The 18987-nt window shown below is 45.0% G+C and overlaps 1 protein-coding gene across 1 annotated transcript; it reads right to left on the bottom strand.

The window, feature by feature from the left end:
* Positions 1–11060: 11060 nt before the first annotated feature.
* On the bottom strand, positions 11061–11862 carry LOC135371448 (uncharacterized). Its single transcript, XM_064605502.1, has 3 exons — positions 11823–11862; positions 11538–11773; positions 11061–11471 (listed from the first exon to the last, which is right to left on the bottom strand). Exons 1-3 carry the CDS (start codon positions 11860–11862, stop codon positions 11061–11063), a joined length of 687 nt encoding a protein of 228 aa, XP_064461572.1.
* Positions 11863–18987: the final 7125 nt, after the last annotated feature.

The raw sequence follows: 18987 nt of genomic DNA, 5'->3' as shown, positions 1-18987 counted from the left end.
GTCGGGGGAAGCAACTCTCTTGCCATCTTTGAATCTCTCCTTTTTCTCAATTTTAAGATTTGGCAGTTGTCTCATCTCCTCTAGATCATCCTCTGTCAAACGCTTAAACCGACTAGGAAGGTAGAACTTTACACGTTTGTCATTCTCCATCAACACTTCTACATAGACCGCTTCGCCGTACACCGTGTCAATCTTTCGCAAATCCAAGACCTCCAGCTTTTCATTCTTCGGTAGGCTACTCATTTTCTGAATATCTCCATCTCCAGGTTTCTTGAGTTTATCGAGCTTATCCAAAATAGATGTCATACCTTCTCTTGTGGTGACTTCTCACTCTGACTCATTTATTCTTTTCTACACACAGACTGAAGCTGAAAATAAGAATAAATATAAGCACACTTTCCCACATATCGGAGCGAAAGGAAAAAAGTGTAACATACCCTTCCTCCTGTGAGGATCTGTGCGAAGAATCGTCACGGAGGGCAGACTTATATAGCGCTTTGCGAACAGTGCATGCATAGACATGTTCGACTTTGTTGGTTACCTTCTCTGACGTAACCAATCACATGCTCATCACATGTCTAGACAAGTTTGAACATGAAAAAAGTAAGAAAAAAAACGCCTAGAAGAGACTTGTTCTGAAGAAAAAAAAGATAGTCATATTACATGTTTGCACAAACTGAAAGTGCTAGGACTTGAGAATTCTACACTGACTTGCTGTGCAAGATATACAAATATGAGCTTCTCAGCTCCCATATCCAACATTGACAAACTAAAGGGGTGCATAAAGGTTAAGTGTGGTTTGCCATTTATCGTTTTCATAAAAAAAACACATGCTTGAAAAAGAAAATGAATAAAAGTCTTATGTAATGTGCTATTTATACCAGTCTTCATTTACTTGGAAGAGATGACTGAGGTTAGACCTTATAGGTTTATCACTCCTGTCTCAATGACTATATCTGGACAAAGTCAAAGTGGAAAGACGACACTCGTTACACGTTTGATCAAGCATAGAGCCACTGTCTTCGATAAACCTTTCGATCGTATACTGTACATATACTTGTACAAGCAACCTATTTTTGACGATTTTCCCGAGGTAACTTTCAGTCAATATATGCCCACTAACCTGGAGGATGTTAGAAATTTTTTAATCATATTTGACGATTGCTTGGCTGACAAGAAGAGGCTCAAAGAAATCTGTAACTTCTATGTAGCTGGATGCCACTATCTCAACTGTTCGGCCATCTTCATTACTCAATATTTATTTGTTAATGATCCTCTGTATAGATGTATTCAGTTCAATAGCAGTGCTCTAATTCTATGTCGTTCTGCTCAAACTGTGGATCAATTACAAATACTTTCACGACAATTGTTTGGACGGAACAAAAGCGACTTATTGACAAGCATATATAAGGATGCTTGTAAGAAATCATATTCATACATCGTAATTGACTTGTCTCAAAATTGTTCAGACCACTATCGAGTGTGGACGAACATATTTCCCGACGATCATCGCCAAATAGTATATAAAACATGAAACGTGTAAAGAAGAATATTCATTTTCTTCACTTGCTCGCAGAAACTACGTCACCCGAGCAACGTTATTATCTTTTGGAGCATGCTACAAAGGATTAGTTTAATACGATCAGAGAAATTTGTATGAACCTTTGTGAAGGAAACGTCTCAGTAACTCCGAGAGTAAGAAAGCAATTAAAACCTTATGCAGCATCAATTCGCATTTTGGCAAAACGAGACGCAACGGGGGTCAAGAAAGCTAAAAAGGTCTTGCAACAATCAGGTGGTTTTCTGCAGTTTCTATTACCACCTTTGTTGGGTCTCATCTCCTCATTGGGTGGAAGAGCGATTGCAAAAGCAATCGGAGTATAATCGATGCAGAAATACGAACTTGTAGCTTACCGAGAAGATCACATCCCAAATATATTGAAGAAAGATGAACCGGATGACATCAAGGCAAAAGAGATAATTCAGTATCTTCACTCTTTGCTACATTCAAGTAGAGCTGCAAAACAACATACAAGCGAAACACTTCCTGGATCACGAGAAGAAGGAACATAGACCGAGGAGGGGGAGAAAAGTGACACAATTGTTGGTTTTATGAGTAGTGGTTATAAGGTCAGAGCAAACCAACTTCTGCAACTTCTACAACCAACAATCTCCTGGAATGCGCAAACCTTCGAAGTAATCGTTGACGGTCAAACGTTGGAGAATAGTAATATAATCGATCTCGTTTATTATCTTGTCTCAAGAGCGAGAAATGTTCCAACTCCTCCTTACTTCGATCGCATCTTGTTGCTATTGGTCAAACTGAATCTACCAACACTTATTGTGCATCCAAATCGTTTAAAAAAATACAGAGTAACGGGAGCATCGAGCAGTCGAGCATCGCCTGTTACAAGTGAAGCAAGCACACCTGAAGGTGCCTCGCCAGCAATCACACGTGCTGCAAAGCGTGCCCGCCGAAACCTAACATGGAGCCCGTATTGAAGCCTGTGCAGGAGGAACAGAAAGACTATTTTCAAGATGAAACCATATTGTCGCACTTCCCTCCAAGGTATCATAAAAAGGTATTAGCAATACTCAAACTTATAACAACTGTTCTAGCTTACGACGAGTACGGAAGAGTTATATGTCATGGGAAGGTATTGCCACACTGGTCCATTGTCGAATTGCTGAAGTATGAACTTCACAACAGACAACCTTCCTGGATGAGAGGAGACGTGTCAGCTACAATAAATGCCTATCTCTCCCTTGACGCTCTTCGAGTTCGCAGCAGAAGAAAGCACTAATGGCCGCCTATTACGACCCAGAACATGCCGGCAGTTTTGGTGGAGTGCAGAGACTCGCTCAAGCCATCGGTGAAAAGAAGGGCAGAGTTGCTAAATATCTGGAGACAAGTGATGTTTACAGCTTACATAAGGAGTACAAGCGACCCAAGACCTTTCGGAAAATAATTGCACTCGGAAAGCAGGAAATGTTCCAAATCGACCTAAAGGACATGCAGTCTCTAAAAGGGCAAAATGATGGTTTTCGCTATTTGTTCTTCTGTATAGATGCTTTTTCCCGGCTCCTCGCTGTTGTACCCATTCGCAATAAAAAATCTCCTGAGATTCTTCGAGCATTTCAAGTTGCATTTAAGAGGATCGGTAACGTATACACACTTGGTCGAACACATGGCCAACATCATTCTGGATATGGAATTACGCTGTCGAAGAGGGCTGTTATATTGTTGTTAAAGTATCTCAATAAAAAGATTTAATCCGAGAATCACTAGTTTATTTTATTTTGTTTTTAAGTGAGTAGAAATATGTACATAATAATCAAGCACTCTTTAAAGACATTACTCTTTCGTTTCAACTTGTCTTTTTTTTTGTTTTAGTTCTTAACATGTGTCGCTATCATTCCATGCTCGCCCCTCTTCGGAGAAGTGATGAAAAGCAGACGACACTGGATCTCTTCCTTTGCGAAAGCAGATTTCGAAAGTGCTACCCACGCTCTACTTTGCAAAGGAAAAGAGAAAAAAAAAGGTTAACGAAGAGTTTTCGGACCGTGAGTAACGAGGTTGTTGACTGCAACGATGTAACACGAAGACATATGCATGGAGCGATCACGTGGAAGGAAAAGGTGTAACACGATGTCGAATGCGCAAAAGTTGTCAAGCGGAACGAAGTGAGATTAGGCTAGCGATGAGTTTGCGGAAAGAGGTGATTAGTGTCTATGACGTCTACAAGGCACGATGTTGTCACGTGGAAGTTGTCAATAAAACTATGCGAAAGAAAACCTTAACATAAAGGTGGCTGAAACATTCAACAGAACTCCTAGCACAGCGTCAAATCCAGAGAGGGGGGCAGTCATGTGGCCTCCCTGTCAAATCCGAATGTTTTCGCCGTCACTGCGAGCCCCTCTCTGGTGAGACTGAGCTTTGCTCAATGTTCATAGCATCCGAGTTCATTGTAGCAGTCACGGAAATGCAGTGCGAACGGTTCACGATTGTCTCCGTCACTTCCCCATACCGTCTGGCTCACTGTAGAAACTTCAGCGGCTCGTCGGCATCATGTGTAGAGTGACTTTGCACCTCATCGGAGTGAGACAGCCTTTCTAAGACTCTCTCATGCAAGGGGAAAGTCGTCCTACAACTTCATCAGTCAAGACTTGAGTGTGATGACCTCCTTTTGTCGGAAAATCTCCACAAAGAGACCAGCGATCTGTTGGACTTTCTGTTCGCTTTGGATATCACAAACACAAAATCAACATTGCCTCATCGTCATCCTCACACGGTGTGTGGATCGACTTAATTTAAATGTCGATTCGATGCTGTGTTAGGTTGACTGTGTCATGTAACGTCAATAGAAGGAATATTTATCCCTACAGCGAGACATGTGTGTAATTGCCTTACAATATGTCCGTTATTTACTTTGCATAACAGAGTGAATTAGAGTATGAAAATCCAAATGTCATCGAAGCTCAACTGTTTTGTAAACTAGAGTAGCACTATGCTTTGCTCATTCTTTGAAATGACTGTAGACTTGAAAGAGAACTGTGATCTAACTGTTATAATAAAAATAAGTCATGAAAAAGCGAATGAATTTGTTCTTTTTTTATACTCGTTATTTTTTGCTCTTTCGTTAGGGGTGGAGAAAAATTTACAATGTTTTCTCCCCATTTTCCTTGCTCTCTCATGCTTACAGTATCGAGGAGGGGGTTTCCTCATGTTATTGTTAATTGCAAATGGAATATTCATCTCAGTCAGAGCAACCTGCCACTTTCCATCTAATTGCACTGAGTGAGCGAGTTTCATTCTAAACTTGCTCCTTGTGTTACTAAGAAATACATCACTCGAGCCGTTTGACAGTAAACTGATGTAGAAGTGCTTCGTTATTTTTTTAAACGAAATCATCGTGAGGAGTCTAATGGACTAATGGCGGGAATTTTTTAAATTCGTCATAGCTTCATCTGTTGAGGCAAAAGTGAATTCGCCATCTGTTTAAAATTTCAGAAAAGGCGGGCAAATTTAAAATATGCTGTAAGCTGTTGAACATGACACAAAAATCTGCGGGCACGAATGGGGGCGCAAGTAGCGCCATCTGTTGAACGGCGGTAAATTTGCTGGAAGTGCTGCCATCTCTAGATGAACGAACTCAACTCCCCATGACGCCACCTGGCGTAGAAGAAATCAAACGACCTCTCCACCCCACACAATTCTATGTAGAGCCCATGTAGAGCCCATGGCCCAGTGGCTTAAGTTGCTCGTCTGACAACCTAAAGGACCCAAGTTCGATTCCTAGTTTGTTTCACCATGACGTCATTATTGTTTAATCTTATCATTGATAAGATTGATAAGATCCACTGATTAACTATCTTATCCACTGACCTCACTGATATGAGGGCGGAGCAGCTGCGGCCTGGAGTGACGTCATACGTCCTTGATGACGTCATTTCCTGGCTGTAGAGTTAATCTATAGTACTACTGAGGCCGTTGAATGCAGGGTGATAGGATGTAGTTCGGACACGAGTTGTTCCGAGGATGTCGGTGAGGCTCTTGAATAAACGGCTCTCGAACTGTGGGCCCCGGTCCATAGTGACCTGGGACGGCACGCCGAACCGAGAGACCCATGAAGCGACGAAGGTGTTGGCGACTGTCTCGGCGGTGGCGTCTGCCGTCGGCGTGGCCTCGTGCCAACGTGTGAAGCGGTCGACAGTGGTTAGGATATAGCGGCAGCCATCAGATTGTGGGAGAGGGCCGACTGTATCAAGATGGACGTTGTCGAAACGCGCGTCAGGAGGCTGGAACTTTTCGAGGGGGCGGAGGTGTGGTGGTGGACCTTCGCACACTGGCAGCGGTGACAGGAGCGGTAGATCGAAGGCCACACGAAGCGATCCGCGACAAGCTTCTGAGTTGCCCGGATGCCAGGGTGCGCCAAGTTGTGGAGAGAAGAGAAGACGGCGCGGCGAGACGTGACAGGGACGAAAGGCCTAGGTTGGGGAGTCGACGAGTCGCAACAGATGGTAACAGAAGTGCCAGGAATGGGGCTTGAGGGAGGTGGTGTTACCGGTGCGCAAGCGCTTCAGCTCTTCATCGTGGAGTTGGGCAGAAGCGAGGGCTTCTGCGAAAAGCGCTGCGTGGTGGTAGAAAGGGCGGCAACTCGACTTAAGGCGTCGGCTGGAGCGTTTCCTTCCCCCAGTACGCGCCTGATATATGTGCACATTTCAGCAAGATAGGCGAGCTGTCCAATCTTCCTTGGGGAATACCGGCTACTGGAAGAGTGGAAAGCGTAGGTCAAGGGCTTGTGGTCGGTTAGGATGGAGAAATCGCGACCTTCCAGTAATGAACGGAAATGCCTGACCGCGAGGTATGCGGGCAGCAACTCTCGACCAAAAGTGCTGTAGCGCTGTTCGGTAGGTTTGAGGGCTTTGGAGAAGAGGGCTATGGGGCGCTATGCTGTGCCAATCTGCTGCTGCAGCCCCGCGCCGACTGCTATACCAGAGGCGTCAACCATGAGTGTAGTCGGCGCGCCGTGCCGAGGATGACAAAGCAGAGAGCAAGCGGCGAGATCGGCCTTGGTATTGAAGAGACTCGATTCGGCGTCAGAATTCCACAGCAACTTCTTCGCAGCTTGGCTCGACTGAGTGAGAATAGCTTCAAGGGGGCGGAGGGTTTCTGTGCAGTGCGGAATGAAGCGCCAGTAGAAATCGATGAGGCCGAGGAAGTACCGAAGTTGCCGGATAGATTGGGGCTGGGGAAAGTTGGAGATAGCCTCGACCTTGGAGGGAAGCGGTGTTATGCTCTCCAGGGAGACTTTGTGCCCAAGGAACTCTGTGGATGACACGCCTAATTCGCATTTGTGCACATTGACAACAATGCGGGGAGCGGCCATGCGTGAGAAGAGCAGGAGGAGATGATGTTCGTGCTCGTCTGGAGACGATGATGATGATGATGATGATTGGGATTTTTTTGGCCCAGCGACAACGAAGGTCATAATGCGCCAAGCTTGGTGAAAGTTAAAATTGTAGTGATTTATTTAAAATCACAAGGTAGCATAGATAAAAGAACAAACGGGATTTAAAATTTACAACTTGTCGAGTATACCGACGTCTCTAAAAAACTTAAAAACGTTATCAAATTGAACAAGAGGTTCATCACCCAGTAAAAGAGCTGGATGAAAAGGAATGAAGTTCTTATAGAAGTGTTGAAAGTAGCGTTGACGATGAAAATTGTACAAAGGACATTCTATGAGAATGTGTATAATGGAAAGGTGTGTGTCGCAGTTCATACAATGTGGTGGCTCCTCTCCCTCAAGTAGGAACCCATGTGTAACATATGTGTGTGCTATCCTTAGCCGGCAACGTGTTCTCTCTTGAAGCCGGTTTTCAAGAGGATAAGTAGACCTCCCAATTTTACCTTTGATGACACGGAGCTTATTATTGGTTTGAGTTTCCCGTTTCCCAAAACTGCTGCCACTTCACCTTCATTTTGTATTTTAACACGCGAACTAAATCCTCAAACGGCACATCAAAAGGGGTAACATCATCGGACTGCAGGATGGCAGCTGCAGCCCGGTCAGCACATTCATTTCCTGCAATGCCCACATGGCTGGGCACCCAGCAAATGGTTCGCTTGTACCCTTTGCTAGTGATCAATGATGCCAAATGTCTCGCACGTTGAGTTTTTTTGTTTTATGGAAGATACTTATCGCATGCAAGGCACTAAGAGAGTTAGTGTAGATGACTGATGATGTGATATGATTCTGTAAGATAAAGTTAAGCGCCAAAATTATAGCATAAACTTCAGCCTCTGAATATCGACATCACCAGATTTAGGCGATGTGCCCTTGTCGATGTTGTCGTTACCATTGCGCACGATACGCCTGTGCTTGTTTTTGATCCGTCTGCGTCAAGGTCCACATGATCACCAAAACTGTTCCTGAGGTGTTTAAATTCTTGTTGCAGCACAACTGAGGAGGTATCGGTTTTCCTGTATTTGGTTAATGAGCAGTTTGACTGTGTTGGTGCTGACCATGGAGGAAGATCCTTGCCAGATTCGCATACCAAGGAATTGTATTCAGTGAAATTATAACATTGAACCTGGTGTGCAATACGCATGGACAAGGGACATGTAGCAGAGGGTCTGTTAAGAAACACCTGTCTAAGACGTGTACGTTTGACACATGGAAGCGCCGCATGTTGAGGGCAACTTTTCGTCCTCAACGCATAACGGATAGCGAGATAAGTACGTCGCCTCTCGAGGGACATCTCATCACTTTCAACATATAGGCTTTGTAGTGGTGAGGTCCGGAAAGCTCCGAGGACTAGTCGTAGCCCTTGGTCGTGTATGGGGTCCAGACGTTTCAATGTGGAGGGGCGTGCCGATCCGCAGACGATGCTTCCATAGCCTAGCCTTGATCGGACAACAGAGGTGAAAATACGGTAAAGAGTCTGTTCATCTGCTCCCCAAGACCTGTGCGAGAGGTCTTTTAACAGATCCAAAGATTTTGTACACTTCACTTTCAGGTTACTTATATGTGGCAAGAAAGTGAGTTTCCTATCAAAAATCAGGCCCAAGAGTTTGTGTTCCGGGATGACTGCACGAGATATCCCGTTCATATCAAGAGATGGATCAGGAAGCACCCCTCTCCGCCTTGAAAAAGGCACGCACACAGTTTTGTCTGCTGAAAACTTGAAGCCGTTCTCAGTGGACCATTTACTCAGTTTGTTAATGGCAAGTTGCAACTGTCTTTCGCATGTGGCTAAGTTAGAGGAAGAACATGAAATCTTTAAATCGTCGACATAGAGTGAGTATATGATAGTCGCGGGTAACGCTTTGGCAACAGAGTTCATTTTGAGAATAACAGGGTGACACCCAGCACTAATCCCTGCGGTACACCATTCTCTTGTACAAACGGGCGGGAAAGAGTTGTACCGAGTCGCACCCTAAACGTTCTTCCAGTGAGGAAGTCCGAAATGCACTGGAAAAGGCGCCCGCGTATTCCGCACGATTTGAGATCAAGCAATATGCCGTATTGCCAAGTTGTGTCATATGCCTTTTCTAGGTTAAAAAAGATTGATACACAAGAGTTGTTTTTTAACGAAGGCTTCCGAATAGTAGTTTCCAGACGAACAATATGATCAGTGGTAGAACAGCCAGCCCGGAATCCACACTGGTATCTGTCAAGCAGGTTATGTTGTTCTAGGTAATACACGAGGCGGCTGTTCACCATTCGTTCGAATGTCTTTCCTAAGCAACTCGTGAGTGCTACAGGTTTGTAGCTTGTTGGGTTTGAAGCTTCTTTCCCTGGCTTCAAAAGCGGTATGATTGTTGCAGTCTTCCAATTGGAAGGAAGGTGCCCTTCTTGCCAAATTAAATTGAAGAAATATAGTAGTGCTTCTTGGGAAATTTTAGACAAATGCTGGAGCATGGAATATGTTATACGATCTGGTCCAGGTGATGTTTGCTTTGTTATTGACAGAGCTTCCAAGAGTTCAATCATTGTGAAAGGCATGTTGTAGAGGCACCTGTCACCTCCACTGCTTTGAATTGTTGCTTTTTCAGCACTTTGCTTAATTTTTATGAAGTCTCTACTGTAATGTGACGAACTGGAGACGTTTTGGAAGTGCTCGCCAAGGACATCGGCCTGTTCACTGATGTTTTTGCAAGGTACTCCATTAACTTGTAAGAGTGGTATTGTGAATCCTGTGTAATCGCCCTTAATTTTTCTAACTCTGTCCCAAACTACTTTAGAAGAAGTGTTGCTGTTCAACGATGACAAGAAGCTCTTCCACGATGCACGTTTAGCTTCTTTTCTTGTTCACTTAGCTTTCGCTCGAGCTCTCTTAAATTGGATCAGGTTGTCTGGAGTCGGGTACCTACGAAAGATACCCCACGCTCGATTTTGATCTTTCCGCGTTTTCCCGCATTCATCTGTCCACTAAGGTTTCGGACGCTTGGGGAGACGGCCACATGTCTGCGGGATAGATCGCTCAGCAGCATTTATAATTATCCCGGTGACAAAACGGTTTGCATCTTCAACAGACCTACCAGCTAAGGATGATGCCACAAGACTGGCTTCCTCTTGGAACAAGTTCCAGTCAGCCTTGAACAGTTTCTATCGTGGTGGTCGTGTAAGAAAAGTGTTTGTGGAACCACGAATTGTCAGGACTACGGGGAAGTGGTCACTCCCACGAGGGTTCTGCTCAACGGTCCAGTCAATACAATTATAAATGAAAGGACTACTAAGAGATATGTCTAAGGATGAAAAACTTTGTGTTGAGGAGTTTATATATGTATGTAATCCTGTGTTTAGTAGACAAACTGGTCGTGAAAGGAATAACCTTTCTACCATTTTTCCCCGGCTTGTTTGCCCCGGGATTGTGGGCATTCAGGTCACCTAGAATTAGGTATGGCTGAGGAAGTTGGTCACAGAGCTGTTCCAAATCTCTCTGTTGTATTACCACTGAAGGGGGCAGGTACAGTGAACATATCGTAATGACCCTGTCCAGGCATACCTGGACAGCTACTGCTTCCAAATGTGTCACGAGTGGGGTCTGTTTTGCAGGTGTGGATAGTGGAAGTACACAGTCGCACCTCCAGATGTACGTGTGGTGTTAATACGATCCTTTCTGAAAACATTGTGTCTGCGAAATGGGTTTACACTTTGTTCATTCAGATATGTCTCTTGTAAGCAAAAACAGACTGCATTGTATTTTTCAAAAAGGTCGTGAATGTCATTTATATTTGAAAAGAGGCCTCGACAATTCCACTGGAGGATTACCTGTCCCATAAAGAAAGTAGTGATAAATAGGAACAAAGAGAGACTGTACATTATGTGGGAGGTGTAACCCTTGGAGGGGGGTTGCTTATGTTCGCCTAGGGACGTACTACCCCTGCCTCAGCCTCCTTTTTTCGTTTTTTGTTCCTTCCATGGGGAAGGATTGGGGGAAGGCTTGACGATGATTTCTGTGACAAGCAGTCATCATCGTCAACATCCATCGTGTGTGTGGCAGTCTGGGATGAGCCCCCTGTGAGCCCGTCCCAAACTGACAGCTCGCCATCAACCTCCGTAGAGGTTGTGGCCACTACTTCCCGGCTGCCCGCCTGAGCAGCTGGTGCCAGCGGAAGCAAGCTCTCCGCAGGCTTTTCTTGTGTTTGGGGTGGAGAGTGTGGGGTGGAGACCCAGAAGCCTGCTCTCCACAGATTTCCGCAGTGGTGCCACTCCCCGGCGCACCACTTCGGAGTACGTGCCTTTTCTGGCAAATTCTACCTGTGTCTTTGCTTCTCTGTATGAGATATGCTGTGTTACTTTCATTTTGAGTGTTTCTTTCTCTTCCTGCCAACGGGGGCAGGACCTGGAGTAGACTGGGTGGCTCCCTTTACAGTTTGCACAGCGGACTTCGTTTGCACAGGACTCTGCAGAGTGGTCCATGCCAGCACATTTTGGACAGGTCGCCTGTCCTCGACAGACCTGCGAACCATGTCCAAAACGCTGGCACTTGAAACAGCGTCGCGGATTCGGGATATACGGACGTACATGGCAGTTAAGATAGCCTGCTTTGATGGTCTGAGGAAGCCTGTGCAATTGAAAGGAAAGGACAATGTGCCTCGTCGGGATGTCTTTACCATCCCGACGCATCACAATTCTCCTTGCCGTCACAACGCCTTGGTCTTTAAGCCCTTCCTCGATCTCAGTGTCTGAGCAGTCAAGGAGTTGATACTCTGAGATGACGCCCTTCACGATGTTAAGTGCTCGGTGTCTGGTCACAGTGACTGATATATCAGAAATTTTATTAAGTGAAAGGAAGTAGTAAGTACTGACCACGTTTATCCGGAAACGCTACAAGGCTTCTGGACGCCATTAATTAGCAATTAGAGCTAATTGGGACCCCCCACATTAATCAGCATCATCCAATGAGTCATCACACTAATTGGGGAGCGTCTAATTAGTGTCCAGACCACCCTGTGCGTTTCCGGATAAACGTGGTCATAAAAAATAAAAAATAGATAGAGAGAGAGTGGAGAGAAGGAGTTTAGTTGAGGATCAACGACGCCATCTTGAAGAAAGTGGCCCGGAAAGGCCGCTGACCATCGCAGCATCGCAGCTATGACCACCAGTTCCGGACATCCTGTGACGTCAGCTGTGACGTCATCATGGCATGTCTGGGCAAGTTAGGACAGCTCTGGACATGCAAGGAGAAAAGCATTCGTAATACAGAGGCTGGGAAAGCAAGAGTATGCAAACCATCAATAGCTAACAAGAGAAAACAATTAGTTACACAACAAATGAGCCCACCAGAACAGGAGCGCAGAACGATGCGACTGCTCCATCCGAGAGGCAGGCAGAGAACTGACTCGTAATGTTTTTTTTTCTCCTGTATAAAGCCCCGCAGCTGCATCCCCTAGCGGTTCCTTTCTCAACTAATCTCACAACAAAATTATGAAGAATCACTCCAGCGCTACTCCCGTTCCCAAGGCAGAAGATGATAGAAAATGCCGGGGATGCCCGGACAACAGCAACCAGCACCCGACGTGCACGTGCACGAAAATCGCAAACAAAGCGGGAACAAAGTTGACGAAAGCATTAGTTACACAACAAATCACCTCACCACAGCAGCAGCGCAGACCGATGTGACTGCTCTCCGTGACAACCAGCCAGAAACTGAGCGAGCGCGGGGAGCGCACGTCTGCTTTCTGCGACAGCCGGAGAGAAACTGACTGAGGCGCCGCTCCGCGCCCGCTACGCATACGCGCTCCTAGCGCCCTCTGGGGCGACCACCTCTGAGAGGCTAAGAGTGAAGAGCATTCCTGCGCCCCCTGCTGGCCGTTCTCATTGGTCGTGAGGGTAAGAGAGAAGAGCATTCCTGCGCCCCCTGCTGGCCGTTCTCATTGGTCGTGACGTCATCCTATTGTCTCAGGGCTACCCTGTTTTTTTCCACTAATGCTCCTTTGGTCAATCTACAATGAAGCCACAGTACGACGTCATCATGCACCTGCGTGGCTCAAGGACGCGTACGCTCTAGACAGGGGACCTATTATTTATTGAATCACTATCCCATGATTATTTCCTTTATTGTTCTATAACGATTGAATAGGAAACTATTGCAGAAGAGCACTATGCATGAAAGCTGATCGTAGGAATTCCAAAGTCTTACTAAATGAGACTTGCAAAAGAACAAAATATCCTAACACGTAACTCCATCAACGACAAATAAGAGGACTAGGCACTCAACAAATTAACACAGAGTACGGGTAACCAGGAGCACAGAACTCAGGGCAGCACTATCGTCAAGACAACAATGTTCCTTGTCAAAAGAGAAAAAAATACTAAGCGTCAACAAAGGAAAGCATGCATATCGGGGCATGTCAGGACACGTCAGGACAAACCGTACGACTGCTGGGCAACAGAGGAAAACAAACACTTGAACAGAGTGAAAAAGGCACTCACCATCATTTTTCCCGTTCACAGCATTCCCTCATTGTAAATCCGCTCGTCACAAAATCCACCTGCATCGTCGAACACCATTCACCAATGACGAACCACACATCCGCACCCCATCAGAGGCAGACAGACAGAACCCCACCAAAGCTACGCTCTTCCACTGACGGCCAACGCAATTACCAGGAGCAGAATTTGCGTGTCGAGACCCGTCAGTGTCCAAGAGAGAAGTGAATCCTTGCGCCCCCTGCAGGCCATTCTCATTGGTCGTGACGTCATCCTATTGTCTCAGGGCTACACAGTTTTTTTCCACTAATGCTCCTCTAGACAAGGTCAACCTGAAACAATACTGTAGCGGTATGACGTCATCATGCAGGTGCCTGGCTCAAGGACGCGTACGCTCTAGACAGGGGACCTGTTATTTATTGAATCACTATCCCAAGATCATTTCCTTTATTCTACTATAATGATTGCAAAAGATTCATTGGGAACTATTGCAGAAGAGCACCATAGACAAGAGGCGATTGTAGCATTTCATTCCCAAAGTCTTACTGTACAGGGAAAAAATAATGGTTCAGCAAGACATGTCCATCCCAGCCGAGAGCCATGCAGCTAAGTGAATAATCACGCTTTGTTCCTCTTGAATAAAGTCACACACCTGTCCCCCTCGCGGTTACTCTCTGAACTAAATGAATCGCAAAATTATTAAGAATAGCTCTACTCCCATTCAAGGCAGCACTATCGTCAAGAATATTTCTTGTACAAAAAGAAAAAAGCTACATGTAGAAGGAAAGCATATCAGAACAAGCCCAGGCATGTCAGTGCATGTACAACAAGGGGGAAAAAGCGAAAAGAAACAAAGAAGGAAACCAGCATCAAACTATTTCTAAGCACACGCACTCCTCTTATTCAAAAACAGTGCACATCATAAATCCGTCCAGGGCAATACACATCATTTTTCTATTGCTACACTTTTTTTTCAGTGACGGTCAATGCATTGCTACAGACTGCGTAACGTCATCACATCCTGTCTGAAGAAGAAGACAGCGGCAAAGACTCCTATTATTAATTGAATCGCAAGATTATTTCCTTTGTCCTACTCTTAATGACATTCATTCTCTCATTAAAATTCAACAAAAAAGCACCCTGCATATTAACGATTTTCACCCCAAAGGCTCATCATGGCCATTAGAATTACAGTAAGCTACCACTGCTCTTTTAAAATAATAAGTGAGACCACTCAACATCACCTCCAGGATTATGTAATACATGACCCTTTCTATGCTCATACATTCGTTGTCTGAGGCTACACGTGCGAGCAAAAAGGCGCGGAAGCCGGGGGGGGGGCAAAGTTCCATTCGCGCATTGCGAGCAAAAAGGCGGGAAAGCCGGGAGCAAAGTTCCATTGGGCGCACGCCAAAGCACAAGACAGAACGCCTATACGGGAACAATGATGGCATTCGTATACTATATTAATGATTATTGCATTGCAGTTTAGAAAAAACTACTACAAAACTATGATTTTAGGAGCCCATTAAAATTCTACTTTCTATGGAAACTATAATTGCCCTATTACTTGGATCGCTATTAATGAAGCGCTCCAATTTTGTCTCTCTTCCGATTTCAGCCTTGTCAAGCAGGGAAGCAGACTCACATCCAAAATAATTAATTTACAGTGAGGGTGCTTCAGGAATTCCTATCCTGCGCTCAGATGCAAGCATTTCTTCAAGGATACCTTTAACAGCTGACTTCCTCAACATACCGAGCTCCTAACAACATCTAACAAACAATCAGAGAAACCCTCAGCTGTACCATGCGACTGTCTTCCTCGTAAAATCGGTGATCTGAGGAAGAGAGCAGCGAAAAATTGCGCGCACTTGTGCTTGCCTTCAAAAAACTGAAGCATATGCCAATAAACCAAGAAAAGGTCACTCATGTCTGGTATCTGATAGTGCCACATACACAGACGCATTGCCCTTGCGTAAAGAAAGCACAGGACAGGGATACACAAATTTCCTTAGGTGAGCAGGGAAAAGGCTTAAGACCTCCGGTCACCACACATCGCCACGCGGCTAGCACAACATGACACCAACAACAACATACTAGCAGCGGGTAAAATTGCAACACTGCTAAACAAGTCCAGACATGCCACGATGACGTCACAAATCAGGAAAAAAAAGCACACGCATGCACGCACAGAGGACAACGCATTAAACACACGGAGCGCTCAGGAATAATCGTAGCGTTACCGCACATCGCTACGAAGCTCAACGTCTAACACAAGACGGCAGCAACAAGATATTAGGGAAGGGTAAAAATTGCAACACTACTGAACAAGTCTAGACATGCGACATCGAATGCGAAAACACTGGTGATCGGGGAAAAGGCCTAAGCCTGCGGCGAATCATCATAGAGCATACACAACTTCATTTTTCTATTTTGCGTAAACTAAACGCGGTCTGCTTGGAAAACGACGTACAAATTTTCTTAGGGAGCAGAGAAATATAGAAATTTATACTCCGTGCTCAGATACCAGCATTTCTGCTCAAAAACCTTCAAAATTAAGCACTGCTTACTTCGTCAAGATATCGAACACCCAACAAAATCAAACAAACAACCCCACTTCCACTGGTAGAACACTATTCAGCTTTTACGCAGGAGGCTTTCTTCTACATAAAAGTAGAGAAAATAAGAGCAGCGAAAAATTACACGCACTTTTGCTCGCATAGCTATAAGAGAAAAAAATAAATAAAACAACGACGCACACGCTAATAAACTGTGACAAAGACACCCATTTCTGCTATCAGATAATTATTGCATAATGCTAAATACTCATTTGCATTGGCCCTGCGTGAAGAAAGCACAGGACAGAGATACACAATTTATGTTAAGCGAGCACGGAAAGTCACTTCTACTCGAACAGCTTAATACCATAAAGTCTGAATTTTTGCAAAGAAAATAAAGCTTGAACAACGCTACGAAGGTGACAGACACATACTAACAAACAAACAAACACTTCTTCGAGTCTGTATTATCTTTTAAAAAATAACGAAAGCACACATAAAAAAATCAAATCGGCTAGGTAGCCTACCAGACGTTGTGCCTTAAAGTTGGCTGCACGCAATGCGCGGAAGCATGCTGTGAAGCCAACTTGCGGTTTTGCTGGATACACATGAAGCCCGATTCCAATTGGAAATCGCGCTAAGGACGTGCCTAACGTGGAATTTTCGCAAAATTAATCCCAATACCTGGAATTCTGTTCATTTTAGCGGGAATGCTGGCGCTTGTGCTCCATTATTTGAAATTTTCGAATATTCGAATTTCTCGATAATCAAATTTTCGAATACGAATAGGGTTCGAATATCAACAATATTCGAACAATATTCGAAATTTCGAATATTCGCACACCTCTAGTGAATACTGACACTCAACGATATATAACAAAAAAACAAACAAATTCCATTCTCATGAACTCTCCTCTGCCGAGCGGCTTTCTCCTGCTCTACGTGGATGCTGACTTTTTCCCCCTCACCTACATTCTGAGTAAAAGCAGTGACAGAAGAAAAGAAACACGAAAAATTACACGCATTTGTGTCACAGGACAGGGATACACAAATTTCCTTAAGTGAGCAGGGAAGAGGCTTAAGTCGTACCGCTCAGGAATAATCGGAGAATCACCGCTTATCGCTACGCGGCTAGCGCTTGGACAACGCTGCGAACGTGACAGATACATACTAACAAACAAACAAACAACAGCAGGACCGGGGTCGGGCACTCATAAGATACCCTGCCCAAAACAAAGACTTCGCCAGGTTCGCGAGGCAATTCCATTAAAAACGCTCGTCCTATCCTACAGATAGCAATGCAAACGCGACTGCCCTTATTTTTTAAACCACTATTTCACGCAATAGTACATAAATGTATCACTCGTGCCACACGAAACAGTGCGCTCACTCGGGGAATCGCGCGCGTCGAAACCGCGAGAACGGGTCCGCGTTACGCTCGCGCCGCGGGGAAACGCGCGCGTCGCAAGTCCAAACCGCGAGACCGGGCCCGCGCGTGCGCTTCGCGGTTCGGGCGCTTGTTTTATCACTTAAACCGCAACAGAGCTGACATCGTAGTACCCTCGCGATAAATATTTTATTCCAGCGCCGGCAGAATGTATTCAGAAAAGGCTTCGGGTGTGTAAGGTAAGCCCAAGGCGTGTTGATAGGAGCGCGCTCCTCTGTTGGGTACCCAAGCTTGCAGCCAGAGATGCTGAAATGATTATTTTATTTGATTTTATTTGGAGTCATTATCGGCTCACCTATTTAGTGAAGACCTATGAACACGGTTTGGTTTAAAAATGATGAGAGCTACAGTGTGTAGCGAATGATGTTCACATTTATGCGTCTGTATAATGGTCGCTGCGTAGAAGCACGGCACCGTTTTCTTCGTAGCGAACATCCATTCCTTTCTTTCTTTCTTTCTTGGTTCGCGCCGGCCGAGTGGCGATATCCTATTACATCCGGAACGAGGACCGATTGTCTTGCGTAAGCATACATGTCTGTGCCGTCTTTTGTCGATGGCAGGATAATTATTGACCTGAGGAATAATATGGATTTATGTGGTTGTGAAAATAGACTTTGCATTTGTGAGTGTGAAAATGTTAGTGTGTGTGTGTGCCTGTGTGTGTGCGCGCGCGCACGCGCTGGAACCCCACTTGACAAGTAAGTGTTTGCCTTTTCGTGTGGCACGAGTGATACATTTATGTACTATTGCGTGAAATAGTGGTTTAAAAAATAAGGGCAGTCGCGTTTGCATTGCTATCTGTAGGATAGGACGAGCGTTTTTAATGGAATTGCCTCGCGAACCTGGCGAAGTCTTTGTTTTGGGCAGGGTATCTTATGAGTGCCCGACGCCGGTCCTGCTGTTGTTTGTTTATTTGTTAGTATGTATCTGTCACGTTCGTAGCGTTGTTCAAGCGCTAGCCGCGTAGCGATAAGCGGTGATTCTCCGATTATTCCTGAGCGGTACGACTTAAGCCTTTTCCCTGCTCACTTAAGGAAATTTGTGTATCCCTGTCCTGTGACACAAATGCGTGTAATTTTCCGCGTTTCTTTTCTTCTGTCACTGCTTTTACTCAGAATGTAGGTGAGGGGGGGAAAAGTCAGCATCCAGGTAGAGCAGGAGAAAGCCGCTCGGCAGAGGAGAGTTCATGAGAATGGAATTTGTTTGTTTTTTGTTATATATCGTTGAGTGTCAGTATTCACTAGAGGTGTGCGAATATTCGAAATTTCGAATATTGTTCGAATATTGTTGATATTCGAACCCTATTCATATTCGAAAATTTGATAATCGAGAAATTCGAATATTCGAAAATTTCAAATAATGGAGCACAAGCGCCAGCATTCCCGCTAAAATGAACAGAATTCCAGGTATTGGGATTAATTTTGCGAAAATTCCACGTTAGGCACGTCCTTAGCGCGATTTCCAATTGGAATCGGACTTCAGGTGTATCCAGCAAAACCGCAAGTTGGCTTCACAGCATGCTTCCGCGTATTGCGTG

The sequence above is a fragment of the Ornithodoros turicata genome, unplaced genomic scaffold (assembly GCF_037126465.1).
Source record: "Ornithodoros turicata isolate Travis unplaced genomic scaffold, ASM3712646v1 Chromosome11, whole genome shotgun sequence".
NCBI lineage: Eukaryota > Metazoa > Arthropoda > Arachnida > Ixodida > Argasidae > Ornithodoros > Ornithodoros turicata.
This window is presented reverse-complemented; position numbering and strand designations above follow the sequence as displayed.

What these genes read in the sequence shown, in the direction of transcription:
- LOC135371448 (XM_064605502.1), bottom strand. Translation starts at nt 11,862, where the DNA reads ATGGCGTCCAGAAGCCTTGTAGCGTTTCCGGATAAACGTG. An exon ending in AGCGTTTCCGGATAAACGTG is followed by an intron (nt 11,774 to 11,822) that starts GTCAGTACTTAC and finishes CTGATATATCAG; the next exon opens with TCACTGTGACCAGACACCGA. An exon ending in CAGGCTATCTTAACTGCCAT is followed by an intron (nt 11,472 to 11,537) that starts GTACGTCCGTAT and finishes CATGGTTCGCAG; the next exon opens with GTCTGTCGAGGACAGGCGAC.